Source organism: Colletotrichum navitas (assembly GCF_030913465.1).
Source record: "Colletotrichum navitas strain CBS 125086 chromosome Unknown LY79scaffold_118, whole genome shotgun sequence".
Lineage (NCBI taxonomy): Eukaryota > Fungi > Ascomycota > Sordariomycetes > Glomerellales > Glomerellaceae > Colletotrichum > Colletotrichum navitas.
In genome coordinates, this window is record NW_026850664.1 from 22,522 (window position 1) to 41,809 (window position 19,288).

The 19,288-nt window shown below is 56.2% G+C and overlaps 8 protein-coding genes across 8 annotated transcripts; 3 read left to right on the forward strand and 5 right to left on the reverse strand.

Annotated features, from left to right (window-relative positions):
- Nucleotides 1-398: 398 nt before the first annotated feature.
- On the reverse strand, nt 399-1,871 carry LY79DRAFT_594588 (uncharacterized protein; the record flags this gene model as incomplete). Its single annotated transcript, XM_060561702.1, has 1 exon — nt 399-1,871. The coding sequence occupies one exon, from the start codon at nt 1,869-1,871 to the stop codon at nt 399-401; it is 1,473 nt and encodes a 490-aa protein (XP_060408117.1).
- A 1,201-nt stretch (nt 1,872-3,072) lies between these two features.
- Nucleotides 3,073-6,141, reverse strand: LY79DRAFT_584369 (endonuclease/Exonuclease/phosphatase; the record flags this gene model as incomplete). The annotated part of the gene is made up of 1 exon (XM_060560396.1): nt 3,073-6,141. The coding sequence occupies one exon, from the start codon at nt 6,139-6,141 to the stop codon at nt 3,073-3,075; it is 3,069 nt and encodes a 1,022-aa protein (XP_060408118.1).
- Nucleotides 6,142-7,017: 876 nt separating this feature from the next.
- Nucleotides 7,018-8,433, forward strand: LY79DRAFT_570786 (Dcp1-like decapping family protein). The gene has a single exon (XM_060559191.1). The coding sequence runs from the start codon at nt 7,339-7,341 to the stop codon at nt 8,077-8,079; it is 741 nt and encodes a 246-aa protein (XP_060408119.1). The 5' UTR covers nt 7,018-7,338; the 3' UTR covers nt 8,080-8,433.
- LY79DRAFT_570794 (BAR domain-containing protein) lies at nt 8,434-10,212 on the reverse strand. Its single transcript, XM_060559192.1, has 7 exons — nt 9,949-10,212; nt 9,803-9,853; nt 9,699-9,744; nt 9,544-9,617; nt 9,311-9,458; nt 9,181-9,239; nt 8,434-9,068 (listed from the first exon to the last, which is right to left on the reverse strand). Exons 1-7 carry the CDS (start codon nt 9,959-9,961, stop codon nt 8,674-8,676), a joined length of 786 nt encoding a protein of 261 aa, XP_060408120.1. The 5' UTR covers nt 9,962-10,212; the 3' UTR covers nt 8,434-8,673.
- Nucleotides 10,213-10,657: 445 nt separating this feature from the next.
- LY79DRAFT_527815 (peptidyl-tRNA hydrolase) lies at nt 10,658-11,260 on the forward strand (the record flags this gene model as incomplete). Its single annotated transcript, XM_060555963.1, has 1 exon — nt 10,658-11,260. The coding sequence occupies one exon, from the start codon at nt 10,658-10,660 to the stop codon at nt 11,258-11,260; it is 603 nt and encodes a 200-aa protein (XP_060408121.1).
- Nucleotides 11,261-11,546: 286 nt separating this feature from the next.
- On the reverse strand, nt 11,547-13,336 carry LY79DRAFT_527818 (ELP3 family histone acetyltransferase; the record flags this gene model as incomplete). The annotated part of the gene is made up of 2 exons (XM_060555964.1): nt 11,547-12,979; nt 13,042-13,336. The coding sequence occupies 2 exons, from the start codon at nt 13,334-13,336 to the stop codon at nt 11,547-11,549; spliced, it is 1,728 nt and encodes a 575-aa protein (XP_060408122.1).
- Nucleotides 13,337-13,548: 212 nt separating this feature from the next.
- Nucleotides 13,549-15,857, forward strand: LY79DRAFT_570802 (succinate-CoA ligase). The gene is made up of 5 exons (XM_060559193.1): nt 13,549-14,187; nt 14,345-14,373; nt 14,489-14,615; nt 14,678-14,766; nt 14,850-15,857. Exons 1-5 carry the CDS (start codon nt 14,021-14,023, stop codon nt 15,437-15,439), a joined length of 1,002 nt encoding a protein of 333 aa, XP_060408123.1. The 5' UTR covers nt 13,549-14,020; the 3' UTR covers nt 15,440-15,857.
- Nucleotides 15,858-16,831: 974 nt separating this feature from the next.
- Nucleotides 16,832-18,160, reverse strand: LY79DRAFT_678653 (ubiquitin-conjugating enzyme; the record flags this gene model as incomplete). The annotated part of the gene is made up of 3 exons (XM_060564508.1): nt 17,495-18,160; nt 17,106-17,467; nt 16,832-17,006 (listed from the first exon to the last, which is right to left on the reverse strand). The coding sequence occupies exons 1-3, from the start codon at nt 17,753-17,755 to the stop codon at nt 16,832-16,834; spliced, it is 798 nt and encodes a 265-aa protein (XP_060408124.1). The 5' UTR covers nt 17,756-18,160.
- Nucleotides 18,161-19,288: the final 1,128 nt, after the last annotated feature.

The following is a 19,288-nucleotide window of genomic DNA, read 5'->3' on the forward strand; positions in this document are numbered from 1 at the left end:
ATCTTCTTCTGGATTTGAGTGTAGCTAAGTTTGAGGGTTACACTATTGCATACGTTCAATATCGTCGCGTAGCTACATCAGTTCAATTTTTCTACCATTCTTTTCTAAACAACTGCATCCGCTATTGCATTTCAAATTCTCTGTTTGTTGACAAAACTCATGCGTGTTGGGTGGTAATGCATGAACGAGCTACTTCTACGAGTTAAGCTTATTCTAAGTCTTTTCATGACAACGCCCTAAGCAGCAAAACACCCCTGAGGTATCTGCTTGATAGCACCAGCTCTTAACTTGATATGCATCTTCAGACCAAAATGCCTTGCCCCATTGCTCCTTCCTTTTTGTCTATAGTGACATGATAGCTCTAAGCAAGGGGTCCAAATTGAACGAGGCATTCCGTCTCACCACATTACAATATCCTTGTCTACTTTACAGTGTTTAACTCCCGCTTCTCTGAACATGGACTTGAGCTTTTCAGTGGCGATTCGGGAGTCCAAGTCATCAAAGGCGAGCTCCTTGAGGCGAGGCATCATCCCGTCCCTACAGTGGTTGGCAAACCATCTCAGGCTGTCGTAAATGCGGTCGATGGGACCGTCAATATGAAGCCGTCGCAGAGACGGGGGGAGAGTGTGAATTAGCCTGACCGCCGAAGCCGGGGTCGGTTCCTCCTCCAGAAAGTTGGACTCGGATTCGATCTCGACGTCGGTTTCGACGTTGTCTCCCTCCGCCCACCCGCAGCTCCATGCATCGACCCACAAGCTCTCCAAACAGTGAAATCTCCCAAAAGTATCGAGGAACTGGGCGGTTCCGTCATCTCGGATTTTCGGGCCGCAGTAGATGCACAGCGTTTTCAGGGACTTTCGGCTGTTACGCAAGGCTCTTTGCATTCGCACGGGAGAGGGTAGTGAGTGCCTAAGGTGGTCAGCCATGTTGTCGGTTCTCAAGTAGGTGAAGCTTGCGAGACTCTTGCAGGACTCCAGGAAGCGATACACAGAGATCTTTCCGGGAGGAAAGAAAACGTCTTGTAGAACGAGACTGTGGAGGAAATGGTTGGAGAGCGTCATCTGGAATGTAACCCGTAGGCCAAAGCCACGCAGATAGACTTCAGAGACGCCCTTTACTACATCCGCCATTCTGATGATGTCTTCAAGATCCATGCAGTCGCCTCCCCGCACTTCAGGCTGGTCGGTCTCTAATGCTAGTGATCGGAGATTTGGAAGAGGGTTTACTGAGCATTGATTCCACGTCGATTTTGGTCGTCGTGACATGAGTTGATCGGGGAAGATGGAAAACAGTCCGAGAGATACCGAAAGGCTGATCTCCTTGACATTCCGCAAGTAGTAGCACATCATGGCGCACAAGATACTGAGACATGTTTTGTCGTGTTTATATGGGCCGACGCCAGGGTCTGGGTCTTTGTAGTCGTCGTACTTGAGCGCGCTCGATAGCACCGCATCATCGACAACGACGCCGATTGTTTCCGCCCATGTCCTCAGGGAACGTAGCTGCTCGTAGCTCACCGATGTGACTTTTTTGTCGAACGGGATGAGCCGCAGATGAAACCGCTGGATGTGATGGCCAATCTCGGGCCGCACGCGGATGAGGCGCAGTAGGGAGAGCAGCTTCTGGGCGCTGTTATGCCCGTGGATGCTGACGAAGCGGTATTTCTCCGCCTTGAGCGCCTCGTGTAGCGCTTTGCATGCGCTCGAGAGGTTGATGACGGAAGAGCGCTCACGGTAAAGGGACCTGGCGAGCGGTTGGTGTTGTCTGTTGATGCTGGTCTCGAGCAGGCGCTTCTTCGCGGGCTGGTTGCTCCAGAGAAAAGAGGCAATGATAAGCAGGAGCTCTGTTGGGAGATCTGGCAGCTTTGCCATAGTGGGCAGCATCGGTGGTTCTAGTAATGGTGAGAGAAGTTAAGACAAAGCTGGAGCTGAGGCAGAGTCGAAAGGGCGAAGGAAGCCGTTGACTGTCGACTGTTGACCGTTGGCCGTTGTCTCGGATTCTGGCCGCCTCCGAACAGGCAGTAGCATCTCAGCAGGTTGGGAGATGCCGCGCCGCGGCGCTACTGCCTCGGTCCGTCTGAGACACTTTGGTTCAAGGAGGGCTCGGGTCGTCGTGACTTCCCCCCACAAACTACAAACGCAATCCTGCATTGGTGCATATCTCGCGTGATGACACAAGCCGTTCGGCTCTGGCTCTCGGATATGGGGGCGTTCTGGGCTCGTTCTCGGATGACGAAACTAGCACGTACGAGGCACTTGATTCAAAAGGATATAGACCTGGTCTTCGGCGAAATGGAATGACAGAATTCTTGGATCGAGGGATTCCCACAACGCCAGTGCCGCATCGACGGTGTCCTCGCTGGTGATACCCGCTTCCTCTGCCTCGGCCTTTATTGGTCGCATTTGCGTTACGCTAATCAACATGGGAGAAGACTTCAATGATCTGACGCCGAGATAAAGTCGCTTGGTACTGTGTAATAAAGCAGGCTAGGATGGCAGGAGGTGAAGAAACAGCAGCTGACGAGAGCTGTTGCGGCTGAATGTGCTGACGAAACGGTATAGTTTCCTCGTGGAGGCTCGTTCGAGAGATTAGCGGTTCTTGCTATTGTGATGTTAGACTGCATAAGATGAAGTTTAGGATGACAGCAAGCTGCTGATAGTACAGATGAGACTGGTGTGGTATGCGCTGCTAAGGCAAAGAGGTTTCGAATGGAATGGTGAGAGATGCTGGAGTCAGAACGGTGGCGAGGTTGGATGTCCAAGGGATGAGATGTCTCTTTTGCGTGGACAGTAACAGGGTTGAGGCGACGACGACCTCGTTTGCTTGATATGCCAATGTCGACAACGCAGAGGCTCTCATATGGCAGCGAGCTCTATGGCCCGGGCCAGCAGTGAATGGAGGGAGCATGGTAGTCTCAGGGGCCGTATAGTCGTCGACGAAGACAAGTTGGCCAGCGCGTCAAAGCAGAAAACTTATAGCATTCGCACGAGCAGGTATCATTTCTTTATTTCTATGCCGCCTCCAAAAGACAAAATGCCCAAAACACCTTACACACCCCCAACCACGAACAACTCACCCGTCCTCCAACGGCCTCCTCATAAAGATCTCCAACGCGCCCCTCATCTTCTCCTCTACCGCTTTCCTCTCCTTGTCCCTTGCCGGCAGGCCCACGCGGCAGACCGCCTTGCCGAGCACCTCGCCCACCCTCCTCTCGCGCGCCCGCCGCCTCGCCAGCGCCGCCTCGGCCCCCGCGCTGCCGCCCGTCGACCGCCTAAAGGTGAGACTCCTCCGAGTCGGCCTCTGCGTCATCAACGCTTCGGCCACGGAGCGCGAGATGGGCGCCAGCTCCGCGACGACCTTGGACAGCGTCGCCATCAGGAAGACGAAGGCGATATTGTGGTTCGGCGCCATTGCGAGGATGTCGAGTACCGCCGTCTTGTCGTCCTCGACCTCGGTGGGGGACCGCGTCACCGCGCCGGCGGTGCTGAGGTGGGGGAGCGTGAGCTCCATCTTGGCCCAGAGGGCGGACGTGATGATGCCGTCGGTGAGGCCACCCAGGAAGAGGACCAGCACCTCGGCGACGACTTCGAGCCGGTAGAGCGACGGCACCTGAGCGGGGAGGGCGTCGACGAGTGATTGGTCATTGTCGAGTGCCTCGATTAGGGCGACCACGAGGCTGTCCCTGGACTCTTGGTCTTTGAACAGCCACGCCGTCTCGTCAAACGGCCAGCCGGGCTTGTCGGCGGGAACGACATGCTCCTCGATCATGTTCGCATCGGCGATGGCGCGGGCCGTCATGGTCTCCACAGCCTCTGTCAGTTTGAACAGCTCCTTTGGGGCGGCGCAGTGCACGTCAAGGTCGTACGGGATGGAGCTGGTTCCCGTTGTCTCCGCCCTGGACTTGAGGAAAGCCCGGATCCCTCCGTCAGGGACACGGATGAGCTCGTCGATCGAGCGGCCGAAACACGTCGGGAGCCAGGACGCGCGGACCGGGATGAAGTGGTCCCTGCCGTCCTCGACCCGAAGCACCAGAATGTCTTCCAGCGATGCACGGCCGTCGTTGAGGGCTCGTACGTGAGGCATGTCGCTGACGTAGACCTCGATAACGCCGCTCACAGTCTCACCCGGCTCCAACGTCACCTCACTGCCGAGATCTGGCGACTCCTCGCCGTTGCCTTGGATACTCGTCCGCTTGAACCATGTCTTGAGCCACTCCGCTTGGCTGGGGGCGTCCGGGTCTTGCTCGATCGTGGGCTTCTCGACGAAAGTGAACTTGGCCGGCACTCGGCCGGTGTTGGCTATCGTCAGGCTCGCGCTATGTCTGCTGCGATAGCCGACTTCGCCAAAGTCGACAGCCTCGTTGAGGCCCATGGACTCATGTGCGTCCTTTGTTGACTGGTGTGGATTGTCGAGGATGAGTGTGATCAAAGGTCGACCCTCGTTCTCGGCGCGGTCCAACTCCTTGGCAACTTCGGCATGGACCTTGGCCTTGAGATCAGGGACCACCGCATCATAGTCGAGCGTGAAGATGGAGATTATCGGTTTGTGGTCTGACGAGACTATCCGCTGGTGAGAGGTGTAAATGTCGAGATGTATTCTGTCCGTGAACCCTTCCTTTGTGACGACTTCCTCAGGCTCGTTCTCGTCGTCATCGTACTCGTCGTAGTCGACGCCGGCTTCGCCAGTCGGAGGTTCCTCGCCGTCCGCGTCGGGATCGTAGCTGAAGAGGACGTCGTCGTCGTCTGTTGCGTGATCGATACCCCGCGCCGTCATCTCCTCGTCCTTCTTCCTCGCCTCCTCCGCATCTTTGACCCTTTGCTCATACTCCTCCCTGTCCTTCCTTGTTCGGTACAGGATGCGGTCGCACCAGCTCGGAGCTCTTTGTTTCTCGCTCGAGTCGAACAGGCTGACTGTGCCGACGTCGTATTTATATGATGGCAAAAACGTGATTGGGCCTTCTCGCCACCCATCGTGGAAGGCCTTCTTCTCCTTGATGATCCTCCGCAGTTGATCGTGGGGCAAAAGGGAGTCCAGAGTTGCCTGCAACGAAGCAGGGTCTTCACCCGGGTCTGGCAGAAATTCATCGGGGTCTGGCAAGGAGCTTTCTGAATCGTCGAAGGTGGGCGATGACAGGGAGGTATCAATGGTGGAGGTGTCGTCGTCGCTGCTGTCAATTCTCTTGACCACCAAAATCTCCTCGCCCGCGATGACCTTTCGGCCTTTCTTGTCCAGATCGTACTCTCCGCGTGTATGCAGCAGGAGCAGGTGCCGAATATCGTTCCCGGGAAGGCCATCAACGCGGAAGTTCAAGTCGCCCAACCAGAAGGCAAAATCCTCGTCGCCGATCTTCTCGGCGTCGGCGTCGTTCTCCCCAGCTAGGTTGATAGGGTCGAACTGGGTTCGAGTCAGGATCTGGCCAATGTCCCAGAGCCTACGGTCCAAGCACGCCTGATCTGGGCCGCTAGCGAGGTGGCAGTTGACAAAGACCATACGGGTCGTCTCGCCGAGGAGGATGCGGGTCGTCACGGCGCCCTTGTTTCCAAGGTACCCGAACAGACCTGTGCCTACTGAAACGGTGCTCACATTGCTGATAGTCGGCGCGACTTCGGGGGAAGCATACGCTAACAACAGCAGGCCGGACATTTGCTCGGCGGCGACAAGCTCGTACCCGTCAGGCATGGCCTTCTCCAGTGCTTCCTTCCACTTATTCATGGGCGCCGGATCGGACGACATGCGGTTCATGTAGTCCCTCGCCATATTCAGGTCGACGATCTCCTGCAAGCCCAGCACATACAGCCCGATCTTGCCGCCCCCGACCACGTGTACGGAGGCACTGGGGTCCTGCTCGTCGGATCCTGTTTTGGTGGCGTGCGGTGGGTTCTTCTCGACCGTGTCTCGATCAGACATGTCAAACTTGGAGAGAGTTGTGTCAAGGCCATATCCATCGACGAACCAGCTCGCCAGGTCCTTGTCGGTGCCAGGACATGCCGCAACGTTCCAAGTTCCAATCTTGACGCGGATCCGATGAGGGCGTACGTACTCTGGGCGGCGGGCGTAGACGGCACGGGCAAGGGATTGCGGCGTCGAGGTCAAGTCGACGGGGTCTGAGGTCGTCGAGGGGTTGGTCTCAGAGAGCGCCATTGCAGGAGGCTCAGCTGATACGCTGTTGCTAGGTTGAGTTGGCAACGGGGTTCGAGCTCGAGCTCGATGGTAGGGGGGGAGTCTTGGGATTTTGAGCGCTGTGAACGGCGGGCGAATGACGGCGGAGGGTGAGGTTTGAGACAAGAGGCCGGTTTGGGAGCCTTTAGCTTCGTTGGCGTGGTAGTGGTCGATCAGTCAGGAGACGCCCGGTGCATGATGTTGACAATTCCGGCGTGGATACGAGGCGTCTTAAGTGCGGTCGTGGACCAGGATAATAGCAGTAATGCAGAGAGGAGATGACGAATCCCAAGGAACGGCCGGAAGAGGTGTCTTATTTGCGGTATACAGCAAGGGAGGACCGGACGAAGCTACTGTGGAAAAGTGCCGACGAGGTCGAGGTCGAGGTCGAGATCGATAGGGGGGATTGGATAAAAGTAGCCGCAAGTATTGAATAAGCCTGGGTTGGGCTGTATAGGTAGCAAGAGTAAGTGTACGAATGTACAGATGCACTGATGTACAGATGTATACATACACTATTCGTACAGGCACATGAGAAAACAAAGGCTGGGGAAAGGGGAGAAGATGGATTGTCACCGGGATCCGGTCTGCATCTTGAATATGACGGAACGGGGGATTTCAGCCAGCCAGTGTCTCTCTCTCTCCCTTCTCCACATCCTGCATTCAGCATCAGTGACGTGCCTGGCACACCGCAGGGGCTGCCAGACACTGCTGCTGACAGCGCCACCAGGCCGCTGAATGGGGGTTACGGTGCATTTGGGTGCACCGCCACAGTGCTGGGATTGGCGGGGTAGCGACGATTAGGTCCGATAAGGTCCGATAAGAAGAGAGTGACGCCAGACGATGAGGATAAGGTACCGGTACGGCTGCTTCGGGCCCACCTCAGTAACTTGAGAGCTTCTTTCTGGCATCAACGTCCCATCCCGAAGCGTCGACACCAAGCCTCATACCCACGATCGTCTTCATACCATTTGCTCCCCGCTGAACAGTCTACTCACCACCAAACGGCCCATTTTTTTACCTCTCATTTTCCGATAAACCAATCAATCGATCGAAGAGAGAGGGAGGGAGAGAGCGCAGCCAACACGCACCTCCCCGACGCCACGCCGTCAACACCACCACAACAGCCTCCCACCACCAACAACACCACAAAGCAAAACCGCGTCCAACCCCCCCAGAATGTCCCGTCCAACCCCCCGCAAACGCGGCCACGCCCGCCACTCCTCCGCCTCCGGCCATGGCCCTCGTCCGGTGCAGTCCGACTACGAGTCCGACGCCGCCCACTACGTCGACTCCCACCCGGTCCCCGCGCCTAACCCGGCCCTCCTCAACCGCACCAACACGGATCTCAACCTCTCCGTCCTGCGCCGCTACCTCCCCTCCATCAACTCCACCCTCTCCATCGCCGCCAACGCCGTCGTCTACACCTTCAACCCCTCCCTGCCTGGCTGGGACAAGACGGGCATCGAGGGCACCTACTTCCTCTGCATGCAGGACCCGGCTCCCTCCGTCCCCGCCGCCCCCCGCGCCTGCATCTTCGTCCTGAACCGCCGCGGCCTCGAGAACGTCATTCTCGACCTCGGCGACGTCGCCGACTTTGAGGTCGTCGACGAGATCTACATCTTCCGCCTGCGCGGCGCCGGCGGCGACGAGGACGAGGGTAGTAACAACAAGGTCATGGGTATCTGGATCCACGCCGACAAGGACGACACCCGCGTCATGAACGCCGCCCTCATCGCCGAAACACTCAAACACGTCCGCGCCGCCGCCAGCGACCAGAATGACACCGATGGCGCCGCAGCCGCAGCCGCCGCCGCCGCTCCCGCGCCGCAGGAGGAGCTGGGCCCCGCCATGCAGGCCATCGGAAGGCGCCTGAGCTTGAGTGACCTGTTTGGCGCGCAGAACGGGACCAAGGGTTAGGACCCCGCCGTCACCGACGCCGATGCCGAGGCGCGGGCCCGCGCAATGGGCAGCTGGGGCGTAGTCGACGACCCCGACGTGTGGAAGGATAGGAACCGTGAGGGAGGGGCGTACCAGCCCAAGAGGCCTCAACCCTGGATGGCAAAACTGTTGCTTAAGTGCACTCCATTCTGAGCCACACGCCCATGTTGCTGTGAGGGGAAAAGGGGGCAAGGAAGACGGTTTACGCATCAGCCATGAATGTCACGGAACACTGTGGGGTGTGGAGAGGATCTCCAGAAGAAGAGAGAAGAGACAGGAATGGTGAATACCAAATGATACCCTTGATTAAGAAACGAAGAATAAGATTAAGAAAACAAGTCATTTTGTTTTTTTCATACAATGTTGCAAAGTCGTCATTGGGCTTCGTCATGCTCCGAAAAAAGCCTACCGTCGCGACTCGCAGGTCTAGATGAGGCCGTTTCCCCCCCTTATTACAACCCTCCCGGGGGGGAAGCCCGTCTGTCTTCCACCTTGGTAAACCAGACTCATGGAAAAATAAAAGAGAAACCAATTTCCCTGTCCCATTACCACCCAACCAAAACGCCCTCCAGCTCATACCGTGCCGCTGATGCTGAGCTCCCGGATCTCCTGCAACACCTGCTCGACGCGCTGGTCCAGCTGGCCCTGGGCGTACTGCTCGCGCGTGTCGGCGTCGAGGTACTGCTGCACCTGAGCCATGCGGCTGTAGGCTTCGGCGCAGAAGCGCAGCTGAATCTTGACGAGAGCCTCGAAGGTGGGGTCGAGGTAGGGCACGCGGAGGTCGATGAGCTGCGGCAGCTCCGTCGACAGCTGCTCGTTGAGCTGCTCGTACGCGGCCTTGGCCATCTCCATCTCCTTCTCGGCCCGCGGCAGCTTCGTCACGTCCTTGTCGGGCTTCTCGACGAGCTTCTTGACCTTGGCCCGCAGCGCGTCGTAGTCTAGCAGCTTGTGGCCGCGCTTCTTGATGCCTACATGGCGGGAAGGGTCAGTGCGTGGGCGTGCATGCGTGCGTGCGTGTTGGAGATGGAGAGGGGGAGAGGGAGGGGAAGGGAGAAGGGGTTCGCGTGTGGTCGGACTGACATTCATTCACGTCGGGGAAGTAGGCGCAGAAGCGGGAGATTGGTTCGAGGACGGTTTGCCTACACCCCAAGCGTCAGTGAGTCTGTCTCGTTGCGCGCAGTCGAAATCACGGCCAGGCCATCGTTCGTACTGGTAGGGGCCGTCTAGCGCCTTGATCGTCTCGGCGTCGAGGTCCTCCACGGCCTGTTTGTAGCTTCTGCTAACGCCGTCCTTGGCACCGGCGTCTCCGTAAAAGGCGTCTATCGTCTCGGCGATGCGCATCTGGGACGCAGTCATGGCTGGGAAGAAATCGGGTTAGCCCACCGCCACCGTCGGCCGGGGGAACAGGCCACCGCGGCCCGTCGTCGCCACAAACACACACACCTCGCAATGAGTCCAGGTATCCCTTGGCCTCCTTCTGCAGCCGTAACGAGGCGGTCTCCATGGTTCTGAATCGTCTGCCCGAAGAATAAAAATGTCAATATCCGCTGCCATGTTGCATCTCCAGCCCGAATAGTGGGTAGGGGATAGTTGCCCACCTCTCCTCAACTTCGTAGTCGCGGTCGTTGGTCTTCTCCACATGACCTGCCAAGATCAGAATCTCGTATCGTGGGCGTTGGTTGGGCAGGAAAGAGGGGCTCACCCGTCTTCATCATCACCTGCGTCGTCGCCCGGTTGACATTTTTCTTGAAGCCTGTAATCCTTCCATCAGTCCCGTCCGGGCCGGTAGGAGATCTCCTTCACTCAGCTTGCGCCGAGCAATGACGGGTGGCCCAAAGTGAGTCGTACCTGCCCACGACATCTTGGCCTAGTTCGGATGTGTCCCTCTTTGTCTGTTGGTAGGGGTGGGGGTGGGAGAAGACAAAGTGAAAACCCCTCAGTAGTTGGAAGAAAGTGAGTGCTTGAGCGGTGTACGTGTTGATCACGAGGTGGTTCGCAAGGGGGGTATCGTTCGGTTCGTGTAAAGGCCGTTTCGTCGTCCCAAAAGGTGGAAGATAAAGAAGGGAAATGAGTCTGGCGAGGATTTGATTGCGCGGACTCACTTGTCAATGCAGGCCAAAGAAGCCCAGTGAACAACGCCTGGCCGGCAGACGGTAACCGACGTCAGCGATGGGGAGGCTCAGACTGCGCCACGCTTACTTTATCAGTGTTAGCCTGGTCTTAGCGTCGGGTCGTTGGTGGCGCAGCCCTGCAGGCAGCCTTTACAGGGCGCAAATGCTGTTTGCCAATTCCACAGTTGATCACATAGACTCTCACTTCCGCATATTTGTATCATTATCTGTAGTAGTCTGTGTGTGTGTACATACCTACTCTTATGCACATCACCAAGACATAGCACAGTCTCCATTCATTATTTCCAATCCCTTAAAGTTTCTCCAAAAGTCCCCGGTTGGACGTTTCTTGTTTCACGTTTCACGCATCACACCAGACCTATATCACCACCACCACATCCACAACCATCACCATCACAACCAGTTCATCTGAACTAGAAACAGAGATGGCCGCACCTCGCTTCTTGCTCATAAGCCTGGGAAACCCCGAGCCTTACTACAACACACTCCACTCCGCCGGCCACCATGCCCTTAACCACCTCCAGAAGCTCCTGGGCCCTTCCCAGCCCGCCTTCCACAGGAGTCGCTTTGGCGGGAGCTCATGCCTGGCGTCAATCGGCCCCAAGTACGCTATGATCCAGAGCCCTGCCGTCATGAACGTCTCCGGCAAATGGGTCGCCAAGGCCTGGAAGGAAACCCTCGGCACCGGTGACCCAGCGGACCTGAGTCTCCTCCTCGTCCACGACGACCTGGAGGAGGAGCTGGGCGTCGTCAAGACGAGAAAGTGGAAGAGCAGCCACCGGGGTCACAACGGAGTCAAGAGCGTCAACGCCTGTCTTCGCCAGGCGGATTACCCGGGATCCGAGTGGGCGAGGATATGCATTGGTATTGGACGACCCGAAGAGCGTGAGAAGGCTACCGTGTCTAACTACGTGCTCAAGCCCATGTCAAGGCAACAACGGTCCGTCATTGAAGACAACGCAGGACCGGGGACTTATGAATGCCTTCTCGCATGGGAGGAGACGTTGGCGGCTGCAGCCGGGAAGTGATAAAGAACCCTCCGTCCATTATCCCCAGCCTCCCCAGAACCGCGGGCCTCATTATTGCTTACACACACATCTGCTCCGAAGCTGCGTCGCGAGACTGGCACGTCGGTTTTGCAGCGTTGGAAAGCCGGTCGGTCCCCTGAGGCGCGGATTGCCAACCAGCCCATCAACCAGAGACACGTCAGGTTTCGTCTCTGATGCCGGGCGCGCCTGGCTTCGGACAACGCACATGTCCTTCATCGTCATGTATTCGCGGTCGTCGAATCATCAATAGTCTCCAGGGACATCTTCAGGTAGCCTCCTCGGGTCCCGGCCGGCCATCGAGCCACTTGCTCATATACGGTCCGTCGAGCCAGTATCCGAGCTTGGCGTAGTAACTTCTCACACCTACACCAGAAATGACACTAATCTTCTCACTGCCGTGCTCGTCCCTCGCGATTCTCTCCGCCTCCTCCATGAGAAGGGTGCCGAAGCCCTGGTGCTGGAACTTCTTCGGGTCTCTGGCATGCACTGGCACAGCTGTACCGTACACGTGCAGCTCTCTCACGAGACTGGTCGGCTGTCCCACAAGCTCCTCACGGTAGGTGTACTTCTCAGTGCACTTGCGCAGGCGGAGCAGGGCTACGAGGATATCCTGCTTCGGGTCCTCGTATGCCAAGAACGTCTCCCATCCACCGTTGGCCGTGTAGTCTCGCCTGACGAGCTCGATTTGGTTCGGCCGGATCTTGTTCTTCACTTCGTTGACACCGACCTCGCGCGTCCGCACGTCGCGACATGTCGTGCCAAAGTCCTTCATTCTCGCCAGCGCCAGCTCTCGCAGGTTGCCGTTCTCGACACCAGACGTAACCAGGGGCATGGGGATGTCTCTCTGGACTCGGTAGATACGGGTCCATGGCGGGATCAGTGCCAGGATCCTGGCGACAAGGTCAATCAGGCCGTTGGGTGTGTAGTTTTGATAACGACCCGTCCGCCACAGCTCGTACAAGCCAGTGCCTCTGATGACGAGCGTCGGATAAATCTTAAGACCGTCGGTCCGGAAGGCCGGATTCTCAAAGTACTCCCGGAACTGGTCCAGATCTCTTTCCATGCCCACGTTGGGCAGGTCGGGCATCATGTGGCTCACGACCTTGAACCCGGCATCCTTGGCCAAGCAGAACGTCTCGGCGACGGCGGCGACGGTGTGTCCGCGATTCGTGTCTCTTGCAACATCTTCGTAGAGTGACTGCACCCCAATCTCCAATCTCGTACAGCCATAACGCAGCATGTCGGTAAGATGCGGCTGCCAGCAGTAATCTGGCCTCGTTTCGATTGTGATTCCGACGCACTTGATGTTGCTCATCTCGCTGGCTTCCACGGCTTCGTCGACGTTGGACGTCTGGTATCCACTGAGCGCATTGTGCAATTGGGCGATAAAGTCCTCCCTGTAGGACACCGGCAGTGACATAAAGGTACCACCCATGATGATGTACTCGACCTTGTCTACGGAGTGGCCAAGAGACTTGAGCTGATCAACACGGCCGCGGGCCTGTTCAAAAGGGTCGTACCGCGCTCGAATCGCTCGCATCGACGTGGGTTCATATCCGGTGTAGGACTGTGTGCTGTACTCGAAGTCGGAGTCAGGACCGCCGGGGCAGTAGACGCAGATGTTGCCGGTGTAAGCGATGTGCGGGCATCTGTGGGGTTTGCACATGACAGCTACCACTGCGATGCCTGACGATGTTCCTACACAAAACTGGGTCAGGACATGTTCCAACTGATCAAATTCCGGAAGAAGGAAAACACACGAATAGGCTTAGCAATCAGCTTCGGCAAGATGTATTTCTTGTAGTGTTCGGGGATCGCCGCAATAATCGCAGTCAGTGGCGGGATGTTGGCCAGTTTGTGCTTCCTGGCGAACTTGTTGCGCAGGGAGTTGAGGTTGAGGTCCTTGTGCGGGTTCTTAGGGTCCCTGACTGCCTCATGATCCTCGATCAGGGCATTTGCAATATCCGCGCAGCATCGCAGGAAGCGCTCGTTCTCGGGCGGCAGGTTGTCGTTCCTGGACCGCGCCTTGGTGACGGTGGCGGTGATAGTGGCCATCTTGACAGAGAAGTGCGTCAAATGACCGGCGTGAAGTCAGTTCGGAAGAGTTGCGAGGATCATTCGGTTTGGGTCGGGCCGGGTAGTTTGCCTGCCGCAATTTTGCCCACGTCGCTCCAAGCCCTTGGAATAGAGTCACTGTTGGATTGGAGTTGACCGTCCGGTTCTCTTGACTGGGAAATTTTGGAGGGACTGTCGAGGTGCTGGATGGTGGGGTAATCAGCCACACTGACATTCGGACGACGCCACACACGTTAAGCTGTCAGCACTGGCGATACGTAGGTACGTATCATTTCAGCTATCTCCCGTGCTGATTGCTGCTATCTCAATTGGTTCGGCCGGATCATCTGCTCTACCGATTAGCACGGGTTTTCCCGGGCAGCCGGTCCCCGTGGCTATTCGTGGCTCGTGCTGCAGACCCGGTTGTCTCGCAGAGAGCTCGGTTCAAGTTTTGCTGTGTGTCTCTTTCCAGTACAGCCCGACCCTTCTTTTTCGGAAAGTGACGTGAATTGCTTGCAGCAGCTGTCTTCTTTTTTCCTCACGATAGCCGCATCCTCCTCTCCTCCAACGAAACCTGCCCTTCTCGGATTTAACCTCCCCCCTTCTCTGTAATTGGCGCCGCTATTGTTGAGGCTGCGCTCTTTCTCGTAACAAACTACCAAACCAACACACATAACCGCCAAGATGCAGTCCCTGAGACAGATGCGGCCAGCAGGCAAGCTGCTCAACCAGGCCGCGAAGCGCGCATACAGCGTCTCCCAGGCCGGCCCTTATTCCAAGACCATCGACAACCTGCGCATCAACTCTGAGACCAAGGTCCTTTTCCAGGGCTTCACTGGCAAGCAGGGAACGTGAGTGCTGTTATCTTTCCCCCTTCTGACGACAGACGGTTGAACCGAGAACCCCTGTTTCGGGACTGGGCCATCTGGCGATATTTGCTGTCGCAGCCCGCGCAGCCCACATTAAGGGGAGAGAGCTATTTGAGCTAACGTACGCTTTGCCAAACAGCTTCCACGCGCAACAGGCCATCGACTACGGTATGCGATGATCATCACTCCGAGGCGGCTGCGTAGCTAATCGCTGCGCGCTGCCGCCCGCGCACACGCGAAACGTTGGAAAACATCCCCAAGGCTGATATCAATGGGCGTATAGGCACTAAGGTTGTCGGTGGAACGAACCCCAAGAAGGCCGGTCAGGAGCACTTGGGTCTCCCCGTCTTCGCCAACGTCGGCGAGGCTGTCAAGGAGACCGGCGCCGATGCTACCGCCATCTTCGTCCCGTACGTTGTCGCGCAATATCGACCCAATCACTGAGCAGGATGTTGACAGAAAGACACAATAGCCCCCCTCTGGCCGCCGCCGGTATCGAGGAGGCCATCGCCGCCGAGGTCCCTCTCGTTGTCTGCATCACTGAGGGTATTCCCCAGCATGGTAGGCCTTCTGCCCCTCCCCATCGATCATTGCTGTGGGATCCTGTGAACTTCGAGTACTTACCGAAAACTTCCCCCTTTCAGACATGGTCCGCATTACCAACATGCTGAAGACGCAATCCAAGACCCGTCTCGTCGGCCCCAACTGCCCCGGAATCATCGCTCCCGGCCAATGCAAGATCGGTATCATGCCCGGCTTCATCCACAAGCGCGGCCGCATCGGCATCGTCTCCCGCTCCGGCACCCTCACCTACGAGGCCGTCAACCAGACCACCCAGGCCGGCCTCGGCCAGTCCCTCGTCGTCGGTATCGGCGGTGACCCCTTCAGCGGCACCAACTTCATCGACTGCCTCAACGTCTTCCTCAAGGACGAGGAGACGGACGGCATCATCATGATCGGCGAGATTGGTGGTTCCGCCGAGGAGGACGCCGCCGACTTCCTCCGCGCCAACAACACCGTCAACGGTGGCAAGCCCGTCGTCTCCTTCATTGCCGGTATCTCCGCTCCTCCCGGCCGCCGCATGGGTCACGCCGGTGCCATCGTCTCCGGCGGCAAGGGTGGTGCCGACTCCAAGATCTCGGCCCTCAAGTCCGCTGGCGTCATCGTCGAGCCCTCCCCTGCCGGCCTCGGCAAGGCCCTGTACGACGAGTTCGTCCGCCGCGACCTCTTGTAAATCCCCGTCTCTCTCTCTCTCTCTCCCTCCCGGAATACTCCGGCCCCCGCGTGTAATGTGCGCGCATGAAGAGGAGGATTCAGCTGTGTATGTAACATGTTAAACAAAGAAACATCGTGTGTGTGTGTGTTTGTGTGCTGAAAGCGTCGTCGCCGCCGCCGCTGCCGCCGCCGGAGGAAATCCGGGGCCAATATGTTTTCTCGGCATGGGAGGATCAACGAGGCGGTTTTCCACCTTTTTGCATCGTGCGAGTTGCGTTGTGTTGTTTTTGAAACATCTTGGGCCCCAATCAACAGCTTGATATAGACTTGAAAGGGTTTTTTTTTTTTGGGCGCCAGGAGAGGCGTACAGAGGTGGGGGAATCTCTCTTACCTTGAATTGAAAGAAGAGAAAATAAACAGAAATCCACCGTCATTCCCTCCCTCGTAAACGTAAGGCTGTATCTCGGATCCCGCAAGCTTTATAAACGCTTCTGCCGCATGCAAAACCCGCTCGCGCTCCTGCCCCTCATTCGTTGCTCTATGGCGCCATCTCGGCATGTAGGACCCTGCTGTCGTACGATTCCCTATCCACACCCCGAGAAGGAGGAGCAAGGGTTCCCGACCCCGAATACCGAGAGGAAGCGGCCGATGCCGCAGCCCAGAAAATATGGGGATCAGAGGCCGGAAGAAAGGAACGCGGATGCAATGTAGTAGAGTTGCTAGAGAGGACGCAACTGTGCTGCCGCTATGTTTTCAAGTCGATGCTTCTTACTCATCTACGCCCGCCGAAACGGAAGAAGAGGAAGACACAGAGAAAAAGAACGATAATGATAGAAACGCTGTCTGTGTGTATCTTACACTAATCCTGAAATCATAAGTCTTCCACGTTGCCCAAAACGCCGTTGCCGTTGATGCAAGGTTGCCCCAGAGCCCATGAGGCACGAGGCCAAGGCCAGTCGAAATTCCATGACCTTCCAAAGCACCCCCATCCCCCCAACCCATTTCCTATTCCCGCCTAACCCCGGCTGAACCTTCGTTGCGGATAAAGCTGGTACTTTCGCTGGCGGCCAGCCAGGCGTTACGGAGCCGATATCTCCTCAAGCCGACTTCAGACTTCCCACACTATGACGCTGCGGCGAAGCTAGTGGTACTGCATGACAGCCAAAGGAAAAGAACAAAATAAGAGGAAAACAACATAACAAAAAAGATCAGAATCCTCCGTACGCCCCCTTCTAGGTGTAAAAGACCAACTCCTTGTCCAATGCGATGCCGCCTGGTGTCTCATGATTTGTTGTGTTCGTGACTGTCTTCCCGTGGCTCTTTTAGTCGGACCGAATGACGCCAATGACTGGGCCCAAGCAAGCGCCATTCTCGTCGTCAGGTAGCGACACGGTATTGGGTATTTGCGTTACTACTGCTCACCCAGAAGGCGGGCCGTGATATCTCCCATGTAGGCCTCCTCCAGCTCGTAGTCGGCGCCGTTGTTGCGGTCGATACCCACAAAGACAAAGGCGTCCACCACAGCGTCCACCTCGAAGCCCATGTTGACGAAGCGGTCGACGAGCTCCTTGTTGTAGCCCATGTACCTGCGAATCTTGTCAGCCACCGCTTGGTCCCCTTTTGCTCTAGCTCGCCAGCACGCCGTTATGGGTGAAGCATCCAGCGGCAGAAGGCTATTAACGCACCTGCTCTCGTCGTTGGCCTTGGCCTCGGCTGCAGACTCCTTCTTCCACTTGGTGGTGTCGAAATCTCGGGGTGGGGCGCCGGCGTGCTTGACGGCCCACTCGTGGGCTTTCCTCGCAAAGGCCTCGGGGTTTTCGATCATCATCTTGGCCACCTCAGCGTCCTGTGGGTCTTTGGGGTTCGGGAACTCGAGCAGCATGCGGAGGGAGAGGAGGGCGGTCTTGATGGTCTGGACGGGAGACCAACCGCTGCCCAGCGTGTCGAGGCAGATGGCACCCTGTCTCGTGTCAGTTTCGAGAATGTCTTGGAGTGAAAGGAGAAGTGCAAGAACAGATGGCCAGCGAAGGGTGGGGAGCAGCTGCTGCTATGTGGGAGAGAGAGAAAGACGTACGGTTTGACTGCTGACATTGGGATGCCAGATCTTGGTGTCGAACTTGATGATGGGAGACTTGAAAGGGTAGTTATCTGGAATCTTGATGTCGACTTCGTACTGGCCTCCGGCATACGGGGTGTCTGGAGGAGCGGGGAACGATCCCTTGAGGTGTAGGAGGTTGGACTCGTCGATCGGGTAGGCAAAGACACCAGATTTGTCCTTGTCTGCGCGGATATCCATGAGTTCCTTACCGATGCGTCTCTCCTTGGGGCTCGCCATCGTGCCGTTACTTCTCGGGGAGTTCGTTGGGCCTGTACGAGTACTGTAAAGCGGGGTGGTTGGTTATGAAGCGTGAGGTTCGTGCGAGTGTTTGCCTATGTCTTTTGACCCGAATCGTTTTCTGGGTGTCTGGCGAGAAAGCGAGTTTGTCGATGTGTCCGTTGGGCAAAAGGTAAAATGCTGGGCAAAGTTGCGTGGGCGAGGGGCGATCCGGATTGGGAGCTGAAAGGTGCTGGCCTCAAAGGTACCGACAGAGAATGATGGATGAGGGAAGCCCATTCCCCTCAGAAAGGCAAAAAGATGATGCTGGAATGTCCGTGCAAGCCGCTAATTTAGCGCCGCTGGATTGTCAGGGCCGCTGGAAGGAGACAGACACAGGGGGTTTCATTGGCCTGCCCACGGTGGGGCAAGGGCGCCAGCGCGGGGGGGTTGCGACGGCGGGAAAAAGTGACGGACGGGGGGGGAATGTCATCGGGGCATATCAAAGCCAACCTCAGGATAGATACTTGATCCAAGACATCAAAGCAGATGTACTATACTCTCGGAGACTCACAGTAATTGGACAAAGTAGGCTACCTAGCTTGCGTTGGCATCAGTTTGCTTTCCTTAGTCGAGTCGTGTACGTCCGTGTAAGTGAGAAACATCGGCTAGGCCGAGAGTCATGGCGTATTCTCAGAATCAAATCCACCACTGATGGATCACTTCGTAACTTTTAGTTCTTTCCTTCTTCCAGAACGTAGGCGTTGTTGCCTTGCATGTTTGAGCTGCAGTACCAGTTTGTCAGGCGGTACTGCTAGTGTTGGAAGGATGAAAAGGTTGGCCAGTCGTGCTTTGCATTTGGTTGTGCTCAACTACCTGCTTTTGTACCAACAGTGTAGCACGCATGATGTCTTGTTAGTTTCAAGATTATGTCCAGATGACGGTCAAAATTTCGCTGAATACAACAGTTCGATGGGTTAGACTAGTCAAGATACTGTTGAGCTGCGTAGCAGCTATAATAAATCCTGGTTTCCTGGGTTTAGAGTTAGGTTTGTCCACGGTTGCTGCTCCATATTGTTGATGACTTGATATTCTTATCCTTTCTAGGACCGTCCTTCTTTTGGCCCCCCTTTATTTACTCATGACTTCGTCTGCATCGCTATACTGGCCTACAAGAGCCAACCGAAGTCTTCCAAATCATAAATGTAGAGTAATGTTGTTCCCGCGGTCGAATGAATTGGAATTAGGACAATGAGCTGCAACAAATTCCAGCGAGCACATACAAACTGGTTTCCAGTTCAATTTGCATACTATTCGCAGTGCGGGAACAACACAATACTGGATGAATGATACATATAAACCTTTAAGTGGTCAGAAGTATTATTCACTTTGACTTGAGCTATGACAATACTCGAAATGGTTATATATGTGGTAGTTTTGGGGTCACCGTATTAAAAAATACAGTCGATAATTCGTCCTTATCAATCAGCTCTTTGAGAGCTTTTGAAACGGACAATAACTGAGGGAACAATACTTTATCGATAACTATCCCAG